The following is a 19946-nucleotide window of genomic DNA, read 5'->3' as shown; positions in this document are numbered from 1 at the left end:
TCTAATAGTAGGTCTTATTCATCCTTTTCTTTTTGTACCAATTAACCATCCTCCACCTCTCCCCCATGTACACACCCCCACCGCCAATCTTCTTTTTTTTTCTAGTCCAAGGAACACCACCCCTTACTTGCCGACTTCCGAAGGTCACCGGGAGCGGGTTCTCAGCCTCTCTCAAGCCCTGGCTACTGAGGCGTCGCAGTGGCACAGAATGATGACAGGTGACTGGCTGGGGATGTTGGACTTCTGGGTTTTAGGGAGGAGAGAGCTGGAGACCTGGAATCCCAGGTCCTGGAGAGGAGGGGTCTGGGGGCCGGTGGGCATTTTTTATCTTGGTGAGTAAAGAGTTGGGCAGGGTTTGGGAGTTTTAGGTCTCAGGCAAGAGGTGACTGGGGTCCGGGACACTTGGGAGGAGGGGAGGAAGAGGTCAGGGGGCGGGGAGACGGCCGACAACTGAGTCTCAAAGAGGACTGGACTGGGGTATCCAGACTCCTGGGTCTGAGGGAGGAGGGGCTGGGGGCCTGGACTCCTGGGTCTGAGGGAGGAGGGGCTGGGGGCCTGGACTCCTGGGTCTGAGGGAGGAGGGGCTGGGGGCCTGGACTCCTGGGTCTGAGGGAGGAGGGGCTGGGAATCCGGAGTCCTGGGTCTGAGGGAGGAGGGGCTGGGAATCCGGAGTCCTGGCGCTGAAGTTTGCCATTCTCATGTCCCACTCATCCTCTCCAGGTGGAAATTTGGACTCCCAGGGAGACTCTCTTCCGGGTGTGCCGCTGCCTCCTTCGGACCCCACGCTCCAGGAGACCCCTCCCCCGAGATCTCCCCCGGTGGCTAATTCGGGTTCCACGGGGTTCTCTCGCCGAGGGAGTGGGCGTGGAGGAGGTCCCGCCCCCTGGGGGCCCGCGTGGGATGCCGGGATCGCCCCTCCGGTCCTGCCACAAGATGAGGGGGCGTGGCCTCTGCGAGTCACTCTGCTACAGTCCAGCTTCTAACCCGCCCAAACGCGGCAACCAATCGGAGCGCGAGGACGGGGTCTGGAGGTACCGCCGGAGATCTGGGACCACTCAGGGCATCAGGGGGCGTGGTCTGGTCCCCATTGCCGGCCCGGGAGGGGAATGGTTTCTATGGCCAAAATTTGGTTTTCTCAACACTGTCTAAATTTGGATTAAAACTTTGAACTTTTAGTCAATAGCTTTGTTTCTGTCTGTTTGGGGTTGTGGCACTGGGGTCTCTGAGGGGCAGAGCTGGAGTCGTGGACTCCTGGGTCCTGAGAGAGGAAGGGACAGGCGACTTGGACTTATAGGTCTCTGGGAGGAAGGGATAGAGAACCTGATCCCTCGGTCTGAGAGTGGAGGGGGCTGGGCCAGGATTCCCGGGTCTGAGGGAGGAGGGGCTGGGACCCTGACTCCTGGGTCTGAGGGAGGAGGGGCTGGGAGGCTGGACTTCTGGGTCTGAGGGAGGAGGGGCTAGGAGGATGGACTCCCGAGTCTAAGGGAGGAGGGGCTGGTGATCTGGACTCCCGAGTCTGAGGGAGGAGGGGCTGGGAGGCTGGACTCCCGAGTCTGAGGGAGGAGGGGCTGGGACCCTGACTCCTGGGTCTGAGGGAGGAGGGGCTGGGAGGCTGGACTCCTGGGTCTGAGGGAGGAGGGGCTAGGAGGCTGGACTCCCGAGTCTGAGGGAGGAGGGGCTGGTGATCTGGACTCCGGAGTCTGAGGGAGGAGAGGCTGGGGGCCTGGACTCCTGGGTCTGAGGGAGGAGGGACTGGGGCTCCTGGATTCCTGGGTCTGTGGGAGGAGAGGAGTGTCTGAGGGAGGAGGGGCTGGGGACAAACTTCCAGGTCTCTAGCCTTCCTGGCAACGCCCCCCGAGGCCGGACTTCCAGGATCCAGCCTCTATTGAAGATTTGATGCGACGGCCTCACGGGGCTTTGGAGGTGAAAGAGGCCCAGAGTAGAGAGAGAGAGAGAGACCGACGTACACGGGATGGCTACGGGAACGCGCTATGCCGGGAAGGTGGTGGTTGTGACCGGGGGCGGGCGCGGCATCGGAGCTGGGATCGTGCGCGCCTTCGGTGAGCCGGGTCTGACAGCTGGGAGCTGTGGAGTGAGAGAGAGGAAGGATGGGGGCGGGGCGATGGGGGCGGAAAATAGGGACTCCAGTACTGCAGCCAGGATTCTGATATTATAAAAGCCAATTTGCAGGCTAAAGTAAGCGTGTGGCGCTGTAGGCGAGGGCTGAGTCTGGCAGGGTCTCCGAAGGCAGTGGCCCGTTTCTCTGGGTCTATTGGTGTAGCTACAAAACCAGTGGTTTGGGGAATGGCTCTGTCAGTCGTGGAGTTTGCTCTGGAACCCACGAACGCGGGGTCAGGAGCCTCAGCAGAAACAAGGCAAAGAGAGTAAGTGTCAAGGCGTCTGCCCTCTGTCCTATGGGTGATCATGAGACTGGGGTCACGAGGGGAGAGGGAGATCGACCCCAATCCAGGTGGCCACAAGAGGGCGGCAGAGGCTTTAACCAAGGCTCGGAGAGTAACCTGTTGCATTCCTATTCTCAGTGGACAGCGGGGCCCGAGTGGTTATCTGCGACAAGGATGGTGAGTGACGGTCCCTCAGCCCTCACCCTGGCCCTTCCTCCCTCAGACCCAGGGGTCCAGGCCCCCAGGCCCTCCTGCCTCAGACTCAGGAGTCCAGACCCCCAGCCCCTCCTCCCTCAGACCCAGGAGTCCAGACCCCCAGCCCCTCCTCCCTCAGACCCAGGGGTCCAGGCTCCCAGCCCCTCCTCCCTCAGACCCAGGAGTCCAGACCCCCAGCCCCTCCTCCCTCAGACCCAGGAGTCCAGACCCCCAGCCCCTCCTCCCTCAGACCCAGGGTCCAGGCTCCCAGCCCCTCCTCCCTCAGACTCAGGAGTCCAGGCCCCCAGCCCCTCCTCCCTCGGAGCCAGGAGTCCAGACCCCCAGCACCTCCTCCCTCAGACCCAGGAGTCCAGGCCCCCAGCCCCTCCTCCCTCAGACCCAGGATTCCAGGCCCCCAGTCCCTCCTCCCTCAGACCCAGGAGTCCAGGCTCTGGCACCTCCTCCCTCAGACCCAGGAGTCCAGGCCCCCAGCCCCTCCTCCCTCAGACCCAGGAGTCCAGGCCCCCAGTCCCTCCTCCCTCAGACCCAGGAGTCCAGGCTCTGGCACCTCCTCCCTCAGACCCAGGAATCCAAGTCCCCAACCCCTCCTCCCTCAGACCCGGGGGTCCAGGCTCCCAGCCCCTCTTCTCTCAGACCCAGGAGTCCAGGCTCTGGCACCTCCTCCCTCAGACCCAGGAGTCCAGGCTCCTAGGCCCTCCTCCCTCAGACCCAGGGGTCCAGGCCCCCAGCACCTCCTCCCTCAGACCCAGGAATCCAAGTCCCCAACCCCTCCTCCCTCAGACCCAGGGGTCCAGGCTCCCAGCTCTTCTCTCCCTGCAGAGTCTGGGGGTCGGGCGCTGGAGCAGGAGCTCCCTGGAGCTGTCTTTATCCTCTGTGATGTGACACAGGAAGATGATGTGAAGGTAAGCAGAGTTCCTGTTCCTACCCCCATCTCCGCTAACGACCAGTTCTTTGTTCTCCTCCAGCTATTTGCATATGCCTTTCCCTCTACTTCTTCCTCTCCTGGCTCCACTGGACTCGTCAAAGGTTTCCACCCAGTGTCACTCCACACACAAGGTCTTCTGTGACTGATGAGCAGGTCACATGTTCCTTCTCTCACACCTCTCCAAGGCTCTTAGCACATCTAACATGTGGATGGAAATGCATAAGTCCCTCAAAGTGGGTCAACTGTAACTGATTTTTCTGTCTCTTTTTTTTGGAACTGTCACTGAGGCTGGAGTGCAGTGGTGTGATCTTGGCTCATTGCAACCTCTGCCTCCCGGGTTCAAGCCATTCTCCTATCTCAGCCTCCCGAGTAGCTGGGGTTACAGGCGTGCGCCACCATGCCCAGCTAATTTTTTTTTTTAGACGGAGTTTCGTTCTTGTTGCCCAGGCTGGAGTGCAATGGTGTGATCTCGGCTCACCGCAAACTTTGCCTCCCAGCTTCAAGTGATTCTCCTCTCTCAGCCTCCCAAGTAGCTGGGATTTCAGGCATGTGCCACCACATCTGGCTAATTTTTTATTTTTAGTAGAGACGGTGTTTCTCTATGTTGGTCAGGGTGGTGTCGAGCTCCCAACCTCAGGTAATCCGCCTGCCTTGGCCTCCCAAATGCTGGGATTACAAGCAGGAGCCACCGTGCCCGGCTAATTTTTGTATTTTTAGTAGAGACAGGGTTTCACCATGTTGGCTAGGCTGGTCTCGAACTCCTGACCTCAGGTGATCTGCCCACCTCAGCCTCCCAAAGTGTTGGGATTACAGGTGTGAGCCACTGCACGTGGCCTGTAACTGATTTTTTTTCCATTATTTCTGGGTTCCTATTTCTTCCTTTTAATCAGTATCTCTCTGTTATCTGCCCCCCTTGGGTAACTGTCCCCTACACTCTCTCTGAATCCTTGTCACCCCCCCGCCCCACCCCCTGACCCTGTGTGTGACGACTGCAGTGTGGCTCTGACCAGCCCCCTGTCTCCTTCCTGTCTGCTGCTTGCCTGCTGTGTCTATGATCTTGGCATCCCCTCTTCCTCTAGCTCTTGTCCCCTGACCTGGGAGTTCAGCTTCCCCCTCCTGCCTTGCATTTGGGAGCCCTGTCTTCTTTATGGCTGGACACTCCATCTACTGCTCATTCAAAGGACATTTCCTGGGCTGGGCATGGTGCCTGTAATCCCAGCACTTTGGGAGGCCGAGGCAGGCAGATCACAAGTTCAGGAGTTTGAGACCAGCCTGGCCAACATAGTGAGTCCCTGTCTCTACTAAAAAGTACAAAAATTAGCCGGGCATGGTGGCAGGTGCCTGTAATCCCAGCTACTTGGGAGGCTGAGGTAGGAGAGTTGCTTGAACCCGGGAGGCGGAAGTTGCAGTGAGCCAAGATTGTGCCAATGCACTCCAGCCTGAGTGACAAGAGGGAGACACCGTCTCCAAAAAAAAAAAAAAACACACAAAACAAAAAAAAACAAAGGACATTTCCTTCCTCTTCAGACCCTGATTTCTGAGACCATCCGCCGATTTGGCCACCTGGATTGTGTTGTCAACAACGCTGGCCACCGTGAGTTGTGGGACCCTAGGGCCATTCTCCACCTCCTGCCCCCTCAGCTCTGTTTCCTGCACCTCAGTTTCCCCACTCCCTGTTCCTGATTTCCTCATCCTGCCTCATACCTCTTTCTAGCCACTTGGCCAGGAGAATAAAGCAATGGAAGCCCCCAGGCCTGGGCCGAAACTGTGGCCCTGTTCTATCCCTTCTGTGTGTCCCCAGGGCTGTGCCCTCACCTGGCCATATCTCTCTTTTCTTTTTTTTTTTTTTTTGAGACAGAGTCTCACTCTGTGGCCCAGTCTGGAGTGCAGTGGTGCGATCTCGGCTCACTGCAGGCTCAGCCTCCTGGGTTCACGCTATTCTCCTGTCTCAGCCTCCCGAGTAGCTGGGACTACAGGCGCCAGCCACCAAGCCCGGCTAATTTTTTCTATTTTTTAGTAGAGACGGGGTTTCACCATGTTAGCCAGGATGATCTCAATCTCCTGACCTTGTGATCTGCCCACCTCGGCCTCCCAAAGTGCTGAGATTACAGGCGTGAGCCACTGTGCCCAGCCTTCTCTTCTCTTCTCTCTTTTTTTTCTTTTCCTTCAGATAGTCACGCTCTGTTGTCTAGGCTGGAGTGCAGTGGTGTGATCTCAGCTCACTGCAACCTCCGCCTCTTGGGTTCAAGCGATTCTCCTGCCTCAGCCTCCCAAGTAGCTGGGATTACAGGCACCCACCAGCACGCCAGGCTAATTTTTATATTTTTAGTAGAGATAGGGTTCATCATGTTAGCCAGGCTGGTCTTGAACTCCTGACCTCAGATGATCTGCCCACCTCGGCCTCCCCAAGTGCTGGGATTACAGGTGTCAGCCACTGCACCCGGCCTTTTTTTTTTTTTTTTTCTGAGACGGGGTCTCAGTCTGTCACCCAGGCTGGAGTGCAGTGGCTCGATCTAGGCTCACTGCAACCTCCATTTCCCAGGTTCAAGCAATTCTCCTGCCTCAGCCTCCTGAGTAGCTGGGAATATAGGCACCCGCCACCGCACCCAGCTAATTTTTGTATTTTTAGTAGAGACAGGGTTTTGCCCTGTCGGCCAGGTTGGTCTTGAACTCCTGACCTCATGATCCGCCCGCCTTGGCCTCCCTAAGTGCTGGGATTACAGGCATGAGCCACTGTGTCCAGCCCCCATCACTTTTCCTCTCTCTCTCACCCCCCACTTTAGACCCACCCCCACAGAGGCCTGAGGAGACCTCTGCCCAGGGATTCCGCCAGCTGCTGGAGCTGAACTTGCTGGGGACGTACACCTTGACCAAGGTGAGGGCTGGCGACCCTGCCGCCAGGCCTGAGCAGCCTCCTGATGGGTGGATTGTGCGATGCATTTTGTCTAAGAGCAAAATGTTTTCTGTTCTTTTTGTTTATTTGTTTGTTGGAGACAGGGTCTCTCTCTCTCGCCCAGGCTGGAGGACAGTGGTGTGATCTTGGCTCACTGCAACCTCCACCTCCTGGGTTCAAGCGATTCTCATGCCTCAACCTCCTGAGTAGCTGGGATTACAGGTGCGGGCCACAAAACCCAGCTAAATTTCGTAATTTTTGGTAGCTATGCTTCTGACTGCAAGTGATCTGCCTGCCCTGGCCTTCCAAAGTGCTGGGATTACAGGCTTGAGTCCATGCCTGGCCATCTATTTTCTGTTCTTTAGTTTAATCTCCTTATTCCAAAAGGAAGATAAATGACTGCAAATCTCTACATCCAGCAAAAGCTACCTTTGTAGCTACATAGCCCAGTCTTAGGAACCTTCTAGAACCTTCCAGCCTGGTGGTGGTGGGAGGGGATGTTAAGAACATATTGAGGCCAGACACAGTGGCTCACACCTGTAATCCATGTTTTGGGAGGTCCTTGTGGGAGGTTCACTTGAGGTCAGGAGTTCAAGACAGCTGGGGCAATACAGCGAAACCCCATCTCTACGAAAAGTTTAAAAAATTAGTCAGGCGTGGTGGTGCCCTTGTAGTCCCAGCTACTCAGGTGGCTGAGGTGGAAGGATCGTTTGAGCCCAGGAAGTCAAGGCTGCCATGAGCTGTGTTCACACCACTGCACTACAGCCTGGGCAACATTGCGAGACGCTGTCTCAAAAATAAATAAATAAATAAATAGGCCAGGTCCGGTAGCTCACAGCTGTAATCCCAGCACTTTGCGAGGCCAAGGCAAGAGGATCCCTTAAGCCCAGGAATTCAAGACTAGCCTGGGCAACATAGTGAAACCCTTGTCTCTACAAAAAATACAGAAATTAGCTGAGCATGGTGGTGCGCATCAGGTACTTGGGAGGCTGAGGCGGGAGGATTGCTTTGTTGTAACCAAGTGAGTTATAGAGAAACGCCACACTCCAAGACGATTTCAGGAGTCCTTTATTAGCCGACGACCGAGAGACGGCTAGCGCTCAAAATTCTCTCGGCCCCGAAGAAGGGGCTAGATTTTCTTTTATACTTTGGTTTAGAAAGGGGAGGGGGGAGTCTACTTAAAACAATCTTACAGAAGTAAAGCAGGCAAAAAAAGTTAAAAAGATAAATGGTTACGACAGTTCCAGGTGCAGGGGCTTTAAATACATCACAAGGTGATAGACGCTGGATATTGGACGCTATCAACCGGACACAAACGTGGGGGCTTAGGGTACTGTTAATCGGGCGAATTCCTGGGAACTGCGGCTATAACTTGCCACAGTATCTTATCAGTAATTGCATTCTTTGATGTGCTGGGAGTCAGCTTGCACAAGTTAAGTCCTTGAAGAAAGCGGGGTGGGTAAGGGGCTGCAACTGAAGGAGCCAAGATGGAGTCTGTCTGGCTCGCTCAGCTAAGGGAGAGTCAATTCAGGTTAAAACAAGGTTAGGGTATCACAGCTTGAGCCCAGGAGGCAAGGTTGCAGTGAGCTGAGATCATGCAACTGCACTCCAGCCTAGGTGACAGAGTGAGACCTTGTCTCAAAAAAAAAAAATTAATTAATTTTTAAAAAGAGCATGGAATCCAGGCATGGTGGCTTACGCCTGTAATCCCAGCACTTTGCGAGGCCGAGGCAGGCGGATAACCTGAGGTCGGGAGTTTGAAACCAGCCTGACCAACATGGAGAAATCCCGTCTCTACTAAAAATACAAAATTAGCCGGGTGCGGTGGCACATGCCTATAATCCCAGCTACTCAGGAAGCTGAGGCAGGAGAATCACTTGAAGCCGGGAGGCAGAGGTTGCAGTGAGCTGAGATTGTGCCATTGCACTCCAGCCTGGGCAACAAGAGCGGAAACTCCGTCTCACATAAAAAAAAAAAAAAAAAAAAAAAAGCCAGGCCTGGTAGCTCATGCCTGTAATCCCAGCACTTTGGGAGGCCAAGGCGGACAGATCAGTTGAGGTCAGGAGTTTGAGATTAGCCTGTCCAACATGGTGAAACCCCATCTCTACTAAAAATACAAAAATTAGCTGTGCATGGTGGCAGGTGCCTGTAATCCCAGCTACTCAAGAGGCTGAGGTGGGAGAATTGCTTGAACCTGGGAGGCGGAGGTTGCAGGGAGCTGAGATTGCACTTCTGCACTCCAGCCTGGGCGACAGAGTGAAACTCTTTCTCAGAAAAAAAAAAAAAAAAAAAAAATTAGCCGAGTATGCTGGTGCTCCTATAATCCCAGCTACACGGGAGGCTGAGGTGAGAGGATCGCTTTAACCCGGGAGCTGGAGGTTGCAGTGAGCCGTGATCGTGCCACTGCACTCCAGCCTGGGCAACAGAGCGAGACCTTGTCTTAAACAAAAAGTGGGGGAAAGCTGGGGAGGGAATGAGAAAGAAAACAAACCTTTTTATCTGAGAAAGGAGACCCCCTTTAGATGATCAGGATCAGGCCCAGAGGGGCTTTTTAACAACTTTAAAAAAAATTAATTTATTATTTTTTGAGACAGAGTCTCACTCTGTCACCCAGGCTGGAGTACAGTGGCACAATCTCAGCTCACTGCAACCTCTGCCTCCAGGTTTAAGTGATTCTCTGCCTCAGCCTCCCCAGTGGCTGGGATTATAGGCACCCACCACCATGCCTGGCTAATTTTTTTGTATTTTTAGTAGAGACGAGGTTTCACCATGTTGGCCAGGCTGGTCTTGAACTCCTGACCCCGCGATCCACCCACCTCAGCCTCCCAAAGTGCTGATTACAGGCATGAGCCAGTGTGCCTGGCCTTTTTATTTTTTAATAGAGGTGGGGTTTCACTATGTTGTCCAGGCTGGTCTCAAACTCTTGGGCTCAAGTGATTCTCCCGCCTCAGCCTCTCAAACTCCTGGAATTACAGGTGTGAGCCACTGCACCTGGCTCAGAGGGACTTTATAAAAATGTGTTTTAATTACTTTTTGAGACAGGGACTCACTCTGTTGCCCAGCCTGGAGTACCATCGTAGCTCACAGTAGCCTCGAACCCCTGGGCTCAAGTGATCCTCTTGTATCAGCCTCCTGAGCAGCTGGGACCACAGGGGTGCACCACTATGACTGACTAATTTTTAACTTTTTTGTAGAGATAGGGTCTTTCTATGCTGCTCAGGCTGGTCTTGAATTCCTTGCCTCAAGCAGGCATGAGCTACTGCACCCGTCCAATAATTACCTTTTGAGGCCACTTGGTTTCCGGGTTCTAGACTACCTGATACCAAGTAGATCTAAAGTGTCACACACTCTATAGTTCAACCATGTATAGCCAATCACTAATCAATGTGATGTCTGTAAACCAATGACAATTCCTGATGAACAACTTTTGTAATCACCGCCTCTCTTGATTTGTCCTTTTTTCTTTAAAAAGTTGAGCCTTTGGCCGGGCGTGGCGCCTCATGCCTGTAATCCCAGCACTTTGGGAGGCCGAGGCGGGCAGATCACGAGGTCAGGAGATCGAGACTATCTTGGGTAACACGGTGAAACCCCATCTCTACTAAAAATACAAAAAATTAGCCGGGCGCAGTGGCGGGCGCCTGTAGTCCCAGCTACTCGGGAGGCTGAGGCAGGAGAATGGCGTGAACCCGGGAGGCAGAGGTTGCAGTGAGCCGAGATGGCACCACTGCACTCCAGCCTGGGCAACAGAGCGAGACTCCGTCTCAAAAAAACAAAAGAAAAAAAACGGAAGGAGAAGGGTTGATCACGGTGGCTCATGCCTGTAATCCCAGCACTTTGGGTTGCCAAGGGGGGTGGATCACTCATCAGGAGTTCAAGACCAGGCTGGCCAATATGGTGAGACCCTGTCTATACTAAAAATACACAAAAAATTAGCCGGCCGTGGTGGTGAGTGCCTGTAATCCCAATTACTCGTGAGGCTGAGGCAGGAGAATTGCTGGAACCTGGGAGATGGAGGTTGCAGTGAGCCAAGATCGCACCACTGCACTTCAGCCTAGGCAACAGAGCAAGACTCTGTCTAAAAAAAAAAAAGGAAGGAGAAGAACACATATCAAAACCTTTCCCTACACCCTTGCTTATGCAACAGCTGCACACAAACATCCATTCTCCATAACATCTTGTTTATTCTCTGCATAGCACTTTTTAATTAATTAACTCAACAAATATTTATATAGCACCAGCAACGTGCGGAGCCCTGAGCATATAGCTATGAACACACAACAGAAGAAAATCCCTGTCCTTGCCAGGCGTGGTGGCTCATGTCTTTGTAATCCCAGCACTTTGGGAGGCTGAGGCGGGCAGATCATGAGGTCAGGAGTTCGAGACCAGCCTGGCCAACATGGTGAAGCTCCGTCTCTACTAAAAATACAAAAATTAGCCAGGCGTGGTGGTGGGCACCTGTAATCCTAGCTTCTTCTGAGGCTGAGGCAGGAGAATCTCATGAACCCAGGAGGCAGAGGTTGAGGTGAGCTGAGATCACACCACTGCACTCCAGCCTGGGCGACAGAGCGAGACTCCATCTCAAAAAAAAAAAAAAAGAAAAGTGGGGTTTAGGTTTGTTTGTTCTCCCCACTTCCAGCAACTGAGCAACTGACCGGACAGAGCTGCCATTCACTGTGGCAGGAAAGCCTGGGGAGGGCGCTGTTGAGCGTGAACTGCCCGGTGGACGTCCTGGTGGGAATGGGCATCAGGCATGAGATCGTGGAGGTGGGGCTCTGGAGATGTCAGCTTGCAGCTGACCAGTTTGAGGCTGGAGGAACTCAGGGGAGCAAGAGTAGGCAAAGAGGGGAGAGGCCTGGGGGCGGGCCCAGCGTCCAGGAAGCTTCAGGTGCTGACTCTGAGGTCGCATCCAAGATCTAGGTGAAATGTTCCCAGGAGGTTGGGCAATGCCTTGCTCAACCAGTGAACCCTGGCTCCTGTTCCAAATTTGTGTTGACTTTCTAGGATTAACCCAACACCTCCACACATAAAACACACCTACACCTCAGCCCATGAAGAGTTAATATATGTATATATTTTTTTCTTTTCTTTTTCTTTTTTTCTTCTACTTTTTTTTTTTTTTTTTTTTTTTTTGAGACAGAATCTTGCTCCATCACCCAGCCTGGAGTGCAGTGGCAGGATCTCGGCTCACCGCAACCTTGACCACCTGGCCTCAAGAAACTCTCCTGCCTCAGCCTCCCAAGGAGCTGAGACTACAGGTGCCCACCACTATGCCCAGCTGATTTTTGTATTTTTTTAGATTTGGGGGTCTCACTATGTTGGTCAGGCAGGTCTCAAACTCCTGAGCTATAGCGGTCTGCCTGCCTTGGCCACCCAAAGTGCTGGGATTACAGGCGTGAGCCACCATGTCCGGCCTATGTTTTTTCATTCATTGCCAACGTTTCACAAGACAGATTTCACATAAACCACCACATTTCTTGTTTCTCTTAGAAAGTTGGTCAAGTTGGGCCGGGCACGGTGGCTCACGCCTGTAATCCCAGCACTTTGGGAGGCCGAGGTGGGCAGGTCGCCTGAGATCAGGAGTTCGAGACCAGTCTGGCCAACATGGAGAAACCCTGTTGCTACTAAAAATACAAAAATTAGCCGGGCATGGTGGCGGGCGCCTGTAATCCCAGCTACTCGGGAGGCTGAGGCAGGAGAATTGCTTGAACCTGGGAGGCGGAGGTTGCAGTGAGCCAAGATCGTGCCACTGCACTCAAGCCTGGGTGACAGAGCGAGACTCCATCTCTAAAACAAACAAACCAAAAAAGGAGTTGATTGCATTTGTCTAAGGGAGAAGTGGAGGCCTTCAAGGCCTCATGATCTGGGCCCTGTTCTCTGACCTCACCTCCGGCCACACTGGCCTCATTGCTCCCAAACACAACAGGCCTGCTCCTGTCTCAGAACCTTGGCACTTAAGAACTGGGGTCTCAGTATGTTGCCCAGGCTGGCCTTGAACTTCTGGGCTGAAGCGATCCTCCCACCTCGGTCTCCCAAAGCACTGACATTACAAGTACCCGCCACTGCACCTGGCCCCCAGCGGGTCCTTGATATAGAGCAGATGCTTAGCGACCTTGAGGAGTGTGGGGAGGAGGACACTCAGGGAGCGTGGGACAAATATTTACTGAGCTCCAGTTGTGTGCCTCGTGCTGGGGTGAGGGTGGCAAGATCCGTGTCTCAGCCCTGGTGAGACTCACGTTTGCAGGGTCAGGTGGGGGAGGAGATTAAACGGTAGGGCAGGTGCACAGACTGAGAGAGAAATGGAGCAAGGCGGGTGGGGTGGGCACTGGGAGGGAGGGAGGGTGTCACGGCTGGTGGGAGTGAGAGGAGGCGAGGGTGAGGCGGGGGTTCCCTGAGGAGGAGGGCAGAGGCTGGTCAATGCCCACATCATTCATGTTCATATTAGAGCATGGTTTCTCTTTTTCTTTTTCTTTCTTTGGTTTTTTCTTTTTTTTTTTTTGAGACAGTCTTCATCTGCTGCCCAGGCTGGAGTGCAGTGGTGCGATTGTGGCTTACTGCAACCTCTGCCTCCCGGGATGAAGAGATTCTCCTGCCTCAGCCTCCCGAATAGCTGGGATTACAGGCACGCACCACCACACCTGGCTAATTTTTGTATTTTTAGTAGAGATGGGGTTTTGCCATGTTGACCAGTCTGGTCTCAAACTCCTGACCTCAGGCGACTGCCCGCCTCAGCCTCCCAAAGTTCTAGGATTACAGGTGTGAGCCACTGTGCCTGGCCTAAAGTTCTTAATACTTAGAATTGTGAGAAATTGTTGTTTGTTTATGGGTTTGGGCCTCAGCCTGTACAGCAACAAACGCTGGCTCTGTCGGGTGTCACGTGATGCCCTGTGGGCATCAATCATCCCCCTATTCCTCAGTCTCCTCGCTTGTGAAATGGGACTTTCAGCTGTACCTCCTCCTTGTAAGTACAGGAGAATGTTAGAGGGATGAAATGAGCTAATCCATGTAAATTGCGGAGGACAGGGCTGGACACATACCAGGTCCTCCATTCATTCATTAATTCACCCATTCATTCATTCAAAGGATATTTATGAAGCATGTGCTATGTGCCAGGCACATTTAGTGCTGGGGAAGAAGCAAAATAAGAAATCTTGACCATCCCTCATAGGTTTCTGCATGCTGGTGGGAGAGACAGAACATGAACAAACAAATAAAATATATATGGCCTGTCAGAAGGGAGTGTGTGACACAGAGAAAAGACATCTGAAAGAGGGAAGGGGACCCAGGGGTGTGAGAACTGTAGTTTTATTTTATTATTTTATTTTTTGGGGCCAGGCGCGGTGGCTCACGCCTGTAATCCCAGCACTTTGGGAGGCCGAAGCAGGCAGATTACTTGAGCTCAGGAGTTCAAAACCAGCCTGGCTAACATGGTGAAACCCCATCTCTACTAAAAAATACAAAAATTAGCCAGGCATGGTGACACATGCCTGTAGTCCCAGCTACTCGGGAGACTGAGGCAGGAGAATGGCTTGAACCTGGGAGGAGGAGGTTGCAGTGAGCCAAGATGACATCACTGCACTCCAGCCTGGGCAACAGAGTGAGACTCTTGTCTCAAAAAACAAAACAAAACAAAAAAATTTTTTTGTTGTTAAAAAAAATAAAGACAGGCCAGGCACAGTGGCTCAAGCCTGGAATCCCAGCACTTTGGGAGGCCGAGCCAGGCAGATCATGTGAGATCAGGAGTTCGAGACCAGCCTGGCTAATACAGTGAAACCCTGTCTCCACTAAAAAAAAAAAAAAAAAAAAAAAAAAAATTATCCTGGTGTGGGGGCACATGCCTGTAGTCCCAGCTACTCGGGAGGCCGAGGCAGGAGAATCACTTGAACCTGGGACGTGGAGGTTGCAATGAGCTGAGATTGCACCACTGCATTCCAGCCTAGACAACAGAGTGATACCCTATCTGAAAGAAAGAAAGAAAGGAGAGAGGGAGAGAGAAAGAAAGACAGACAGACAGACAGACAGACAGAAAGAAAGAAAGAAAGAAAGAAAGAAAGAAAGAAAGAAAGAAAGAAAAAGAAAGAAAGAAGGAAAGAAAGAAAGAAAGAAAGAAAGAGAAGAGAAGAGAAGAAAAGAAAAAAGAAAAGAAAAGAAAGAAAAGAAGTCTTGCTAAGTTGCCCAGGCTGGTCTCAAACACCTAGGTTCAAGCAATCCTCCCTCCTCGGCTTCCCAAAGTGCAAGGATTACAGGTGTGAGCTAGTGATCCTGGCTTGCAGCTTTAAACAGTATAGCCAGGGAAGGCCTCACTGAGGAGGTGACCTCGGATCAGGGTTTGAGGGAGCTGAGGGAGTGTTTACCCAGGACAGTCCCCATGTAGCATTGACACTGTGGACTGAAAATACCATGTCCCCAAAAACCCTTCAGTCCTGGGCAAACTGGGATGGCTGGCCACCTTAGGAGCGGGTCATGTGGCTCTCTTAGGAAAAGGCACTCCAGGCAGAGGGAACAGCAAGTTCAAAGGCCCTGAGGTTGGAACACGCAGGGCGTGTCGAAGATACAGCACAGAAAAGGGTGGAGGTCGTTTTGGAGGGGAGCAGAAACGGCTTGAAAGAATCGGTGGGGGGAACCGGGCAGGGAGCTCATTTAGATTCCCACTCAGAGAGCCTGCTAGGGGTGCTGCCTTGTACCAATTAGTCTTAAGTGGCAGGAACAGGCCTTGCCTGGCCAGCTCAGCTTTCTAAGGCAAGCGAGATCGAAGATAGAATTTGACTTTATCCAAGGTCATGAGTAGTCAACGAACACACATGCGCACACACACACACACAGAGAGTATTTAGGGACTTCCCAGGTGGCCAGGGAGTTGAATTGCAGGAGAAATGGTGGCAGGAAACAGTGCATTTCATTTTTTTTTTTTTTTTTTTTTTGAGACGGAGTCTCACTCTGTTGCCCAGGCTGGAGTGCAGTAGCGCAATCTTGCCTCACTGCAACCTCCACCTCCCGGGTTCAAGCAGTTCTCCTGCCTCAGCCTCCCAAGTAGCTGAGATTACAGGAATGCACCACCATGCCTGGCTAATTTTGTATTTTTAGTAGAGATGGGGTCTCATCATGTTGGCCAGGCTGTTCTCAAAATTCTGACCTCAGATAATCCATCCACCTCAGCCTCCCAAAGTGCTGAGATTACAGGCGTGAGACACTCTGCCTCGTCTAGAGTGCCTTTCATGAAGGCCTCATAGAAACCATCTTCCCCTCCATGGATAAAAGAACTTCCTGGCTGGGTGTGATGCCTCACGCCTGTAATCCCAACACTTTGTGAGGCCGAGCGGGGAGGACTGCTTGAGCCCAGGAGGTCAAGGCTGCAGTGAGCTACGATTGTGCCGCTGCAGTCCATCCTGGGCCACAGAGACTTCACCGGAAAATAACTTCATCTCATTTTTGAAAAATATGCAGCCTTCTGGATCTCTCATCCATTTTCCTGTCTTGATATGGACCGGAATTTGCATAACATACAAAGACCAAGGGAGAAGGGAACAGAGATAGAGACAAAGAGAGAGGGTCAGAGACCCAGGAGAAGAGAGAGAAATCCCTTCCCACCAAGGAGAGACTCCTTGAGTGCTGAGACCCAGCGACCCCAGGGCAAACCAGAGAGGGTGTTATGTTAGATGCTATCTCTAGCAGTCACTGAGATCAGCTAGGAACATGCCAGGGAGATGGCCTTCATCCTAGATGTCAGGATGGCTGTGGCTGTGTTTCAGTGGTCTGGGAAGATGCAGAGCTTGTGTAGCTTACTTGGCCTCTTGTCTCCGTAGCTCGCCCTCCCCCACCTGCGGAAGAGTCAAGGGAATGTCATCAACATCTCCAGCCTGGTGGGGGCAATCGGCCAGGCCCAGGCAGTTCCCTATGTGGCCACCAAGGTATGGCAGCCCCTACCCCTTCCTTCCCTCCCTATTCCTTCCCATGGGCCTTGGCTTTGAGTCCAGACAACTTAGGAGCCAGACCTAGCAAGATCTTGGCCCTAGAGAGTCTCACATCTAACTCCCAGATTCAGCACCCAGGCATAACTGCCTGTGACAGATTTCTGTTTTTTCTTTTTTCTTTTTTTTTTTTAAGACGGAGTCTCGCTCTGTCACCAGGCTGGAGTGCAGTGGTGCGATCTCAGCTCACTGCAACCTCTGCCTCCTGGGTTCAAGGGATTCTCCTGACTCAGCCTCCTGAGTAGCTGAGATTACAGGTGGCTGCCACCACCCCCAGCTAGATTTTTATATTTTTTAGTAGAGATGAGATTTCACCATGTTGGTCAGGCTGGTCTCGAACTCCCAACCTCAGGTGATCCACCCGCCTTGGCCTCCCAAAGTGCTGGGATTACAGGCGTGAGCCACTGCGCCTGGCTAACTTTCTTTTTTTCTTTTCTTTTCTTTTTTTTTTTTTTTAGATAGGGTCTCACTCTGTCACCCAGGTGGTAGTGCGGTGGCATGATCTCAGCTCACTGCAACCTCTGCCTCATGGGTTCAAGCGATTCTCATGCCTCAGCCTCCCCAGTAGCTGGGATTACAGGCATGCACCACTATGTCCGGTTAATTTTTGTATTTTTAGCAGAGATGGGGTTTTGCCATGTTGGCCAGGCTGGTCTCGAACTCCTGGCCTCAAGTGATCCACCCATCCCGGCCTCCCAAAGTGCTGGGATTACAGGTGTGAGCCACCACACCTGGCCTTCCTGTGACAGATTTCTTTTTTTTTTTTGTCTTTTTTGTACGCCAGTTATTTTTTTAATCTGTAAGGTAGAATGATATATTTATTTTATTTTATTTTTTTGTTGCCTAATTGAACTTATTTCTTGTCCTGTAATTTCTTTTTTTAAATTTTATTATTATTATACTTTAAGTTTTAGGGTACATGTGCACAATGTGCAGGTTTGTTACGTATGTATACACGTGCCATGTTGGTGTGGTGCACCCATTAACTCGTCATTTAACATTAGGTATATCTCCTAATGCTATCCCTCCCCGCCGTGACAGATTTCTATGCCAAGTTTCTCCCAAGAAACCAAGCCTGGTGTCTCTGAAGGCAGCCTTCAAGGAGGGCATGACTTCCCCATTCCGATGCCCCCCTGGCTGGCAGGAGACAACGGATGGCAGGGACCCCATGTCCCAGGGACTGAACTTTCTTCCCCGCTCCGTTTTCTGCAGGGGGCAGTAACGGCCATGACCAAAGCTTTGGCCCTCGATGAAAGTCCATATGGTGTCCGAGTCAACTGGTGAGCTGCTCTGAGCAGGCGGAGAGCCTCCTGGGGGAACTGGGGTGACTGGGAGTGATGCCAAATGATTCGAGACAGATTGCTTTGATCCTTCCTCTCCCTTCCTCTAGTATCTCCCCAGGAAACATCTGGACCCCACTGTGGGAGGAGCTGGCAGCCTTAACGCCAGACCCTAGGGCCACAATCCGAGAGGGCATGCTGGCCCAGGTAGGAGTGGGGTTCAGAGCCAGGTGGTAGAAGGTGGCGTGGGGGTGGGGGACATGGCAATCAAGTGGGGCTCCTCTTGACCTCCTTCCCCCCTCTTTTCTCCCCAGCCACTGGGCCGCATGGGCCAGCCCGCTGAGATTGGGGCTGCGGCAGTGTTCCTGGCCTCCGAAGCCAACTTCTGCACGGGCATTGAACTGCTCGTGACGGGGGGTGCAGAGCTGGGGTACGGGCGCAAGGCCAGTCGGAGCACCCCCGTGGACGCCCCCGATATCCCTTCCTGATTTCTCTCATTTCTACTTGGGGCCCCTTTCCTAGGACTCTCCCACCCCAAACTCCAACCTGTATCAGATGCATCCCCCAAGCCCTTAGACTCTAAGCACACTTAGCAAGGTGCCAGGTCACCCTGCAGGTTCCCATAAAAACGATTTGCAGCCAGAAGGAGGAGGACATCGTTACTATTTATTTCCCATCCTTTAGACGAGTCCTTCTGCCCACTTAGCCCTTGCACCCCAGACCCACAAGTTGCCTCGACCCTGAAGGACTGCAGCTCCCCCCGCCCCCCAACCCCAGGCCTTGCAGCAAGCAGGTGCCTGATGTTGCTAGCCCTGTCGCTGTCGCCAGGGGCTCCTGGGAAGGGTAGAGCGGTTTGGCTTCACCAGCGCGCTAACTAAAGTCTCGCAGGGGAGAGTAAATTAAGCGCTAATTAGGAGGTAATGGAGGGGGAGACGCAAAAGGCCCTCCTCCTTACTCTTGGCCCTCAGGAAAAAGTTTTCCTCTCAGTGCCTGTGGAATGGGAAGGTGGCTGGCAAGAAAAGTCCAAAGGGAAGAGAAAGTAGGGGGTTGAGACATCTGGATCAGAGGGAGGAGGGGCTGAAACTCCTGGGTTTTGGTCCGCAGGGCACTGGGGGACGCAGACTTCCCAGCTGGACCCAGGAGGGGCGCAGGGCCCGCGCGCGCTGGCGTCCCCAGGTGAGGGGTGGAGCTGCAGGGCTGCTGCGGATTGGCTGTGGCCGGGGGGGGGGAGGGGGCGTGTGCACCAACCGCTGATTGGCCGCGGCGGGGGCGGGAGCTGTCCGTGGGCGCCGACCCTACAGCCCGGGGCTGGCGGCTGGGGCAGGAGGACTGGGGCCGAGCGCAGAAAAACATGGCGATGCCCTGCGGGGGAAAGGTCCGGCGATTTGGCTGTTTGGGCCTGTGGCTGTTAGGGGTGGCAGGATAGTGACCCGGGGACAGGACTTGGGGGCATTGTGGGGGTAGAATTTGGAGACAGAGTGTCCCAGGGTAGGACTGCCGAGACACAATGGCCTAGGGATCCGATTGTTTTTTTTTTTTTTTAATTCGAGACGGAGTCTCACTCTGTCGCCTAGGCTGGAGTGCTGTGGTGCGATCTCGGCTCACTGCAACCTCCGCCTCCCGGGTTCAAGCGATTCTCCTGCCTCAGCCTCCCCAGTAGCTGGGATTACAGGCCCCCGGCACCACGCCCGACTAATTTCTGTATTTTTATTTATTTATTTATTTATTTTTGAGACGGAGTCTCGCCCTGTCACCCAGGCTGGAATGCAGTGGCGCAATCTCGGCTCACCGCAACCTCCGCTCCAGGGTTCAAATTATTCTCCTGCCTCAGCCTCCCCAGTAGCTGGGATTACAGGCGCACGCCACCACACCCGGCTAATTTTTGTATCTTTAGTAGAGACGGGGTTTCACCATGTTGGTCAGGCGGGTCTTGAACGCCTGACCTTGTGATCCGCCCACCTCGGCCTCCCAAAGTGCTGGGATTACAGGCGTGAGCCACCGTGCCTGGCCTTAATTTTTGTATTTTTGGTAGAGACGGGGTTTCACCATGTTGGCCAGGCTGGTCTTGAACTCCTGACCTCACGTGATCCACCCGCCTTGGCCCCCAAAGTGCTGGGATTACAGGCGTGAGCCACCGCGCCCGGCCGGGGACCTGATTTTAATGCCACAGTAACCCGCAGGTTTTGGGGGCACAGTGACAGAGGAGCACAATTTAGGGGGCAGTGCCACAGCTTTGAGTTGCTAGAGGTCAGAGGCATTCTGAAG

At 53.3% G+C, this 19946-nt stretch overlaps 2 protein-coding genes across 19 annotated transcripts in view; both read left to right on the top strand.

Moving 5' to 3' along the window:
* Positions 1–1180, top strand: part of PLEKHA4 (pleckstrin homology domain containing A4) — a 30642-nt gene extending 29462 nt beyond the window's left edge. For 14 of the 17 annotated variants that reach the window (XM_063720184.1, XM_063720180.1, XM_054540885.2 and 11 more), the window contains 2 exons: positions 106–218; positions 721–1180. In XM_063720184.1, coding sequence (XP_063576254.1) covers positions 106–218; positions 721–983 — 376 coding nt within the window. In that variant the 3' untranslated portion in view covers positions 984–1180. The remainder of the gene's footprint in view (positions 1–105; positions 219–720) is intronic. The other 3 variants (XM_054540891.2, XM_063720185.1, XM_054540889.2) reach the window with 2 other exon arrangements.
* A 26-nt stretch (positions 1181–1206) lies between these two features.
* On the top strand, positions 1207–18326 carry HSD17B14 (hydroxysteroid 17-beta dehydrogenase 14). Of its 2 annotated transcripts, XM_002829520.5 has the most exons (9): positions 1207–2060; positions 2541–2579; positions 3438–3520; positions 5071–5137; positions 6327–6418; positions 16237–16341; positions 17614–17681; positions 17792–17888; positions 17996–18326. In XM_002829520.5, the coding sequence occupies exons 1-9, from the start codon at positions 1973–1975 to the stop codon at positions 18167–18169; spliced, it is 813 nt and encodes a 270-aa protein (XP_002829566.1). In that variant the 5' UTR covers positions 1207–1972; the 3' UTR covers positions 18170–18326. The 2 variants fall into 2 exon arrangements, with proteins under 2 accessions (XP_002829566.1, XP_009231130.1); XM_009232855.4 differs by lacking the exons at positions 5071–5137; positions 6327–6418 and having other exon boundaries at positions 1611–2060.
* The last annotated feature ends 1620 nt before the right edge of the window (positions 18327–19946 follow it).

The sequence above is a fragment of the Pongo abelii genome, chromosome 20 (genome assembly GCF_028885655.2).
Source record: "Pongo abelii isolate AG06213 chromosome 20, NHGRI_mPonAbe1-v2.0_pri, whole genome shotgun sequence".
Taxonomy (NCBI): Eukaryota; Metazoa; Chordata; class Mammalia; order Primates; family Hominidae; genus Pongo; species Pongo abelii.
Note: the sequence above shows the minus strand (reverse complement) of the source record. Positions and strands in the feature narration are given on the sequence as shown.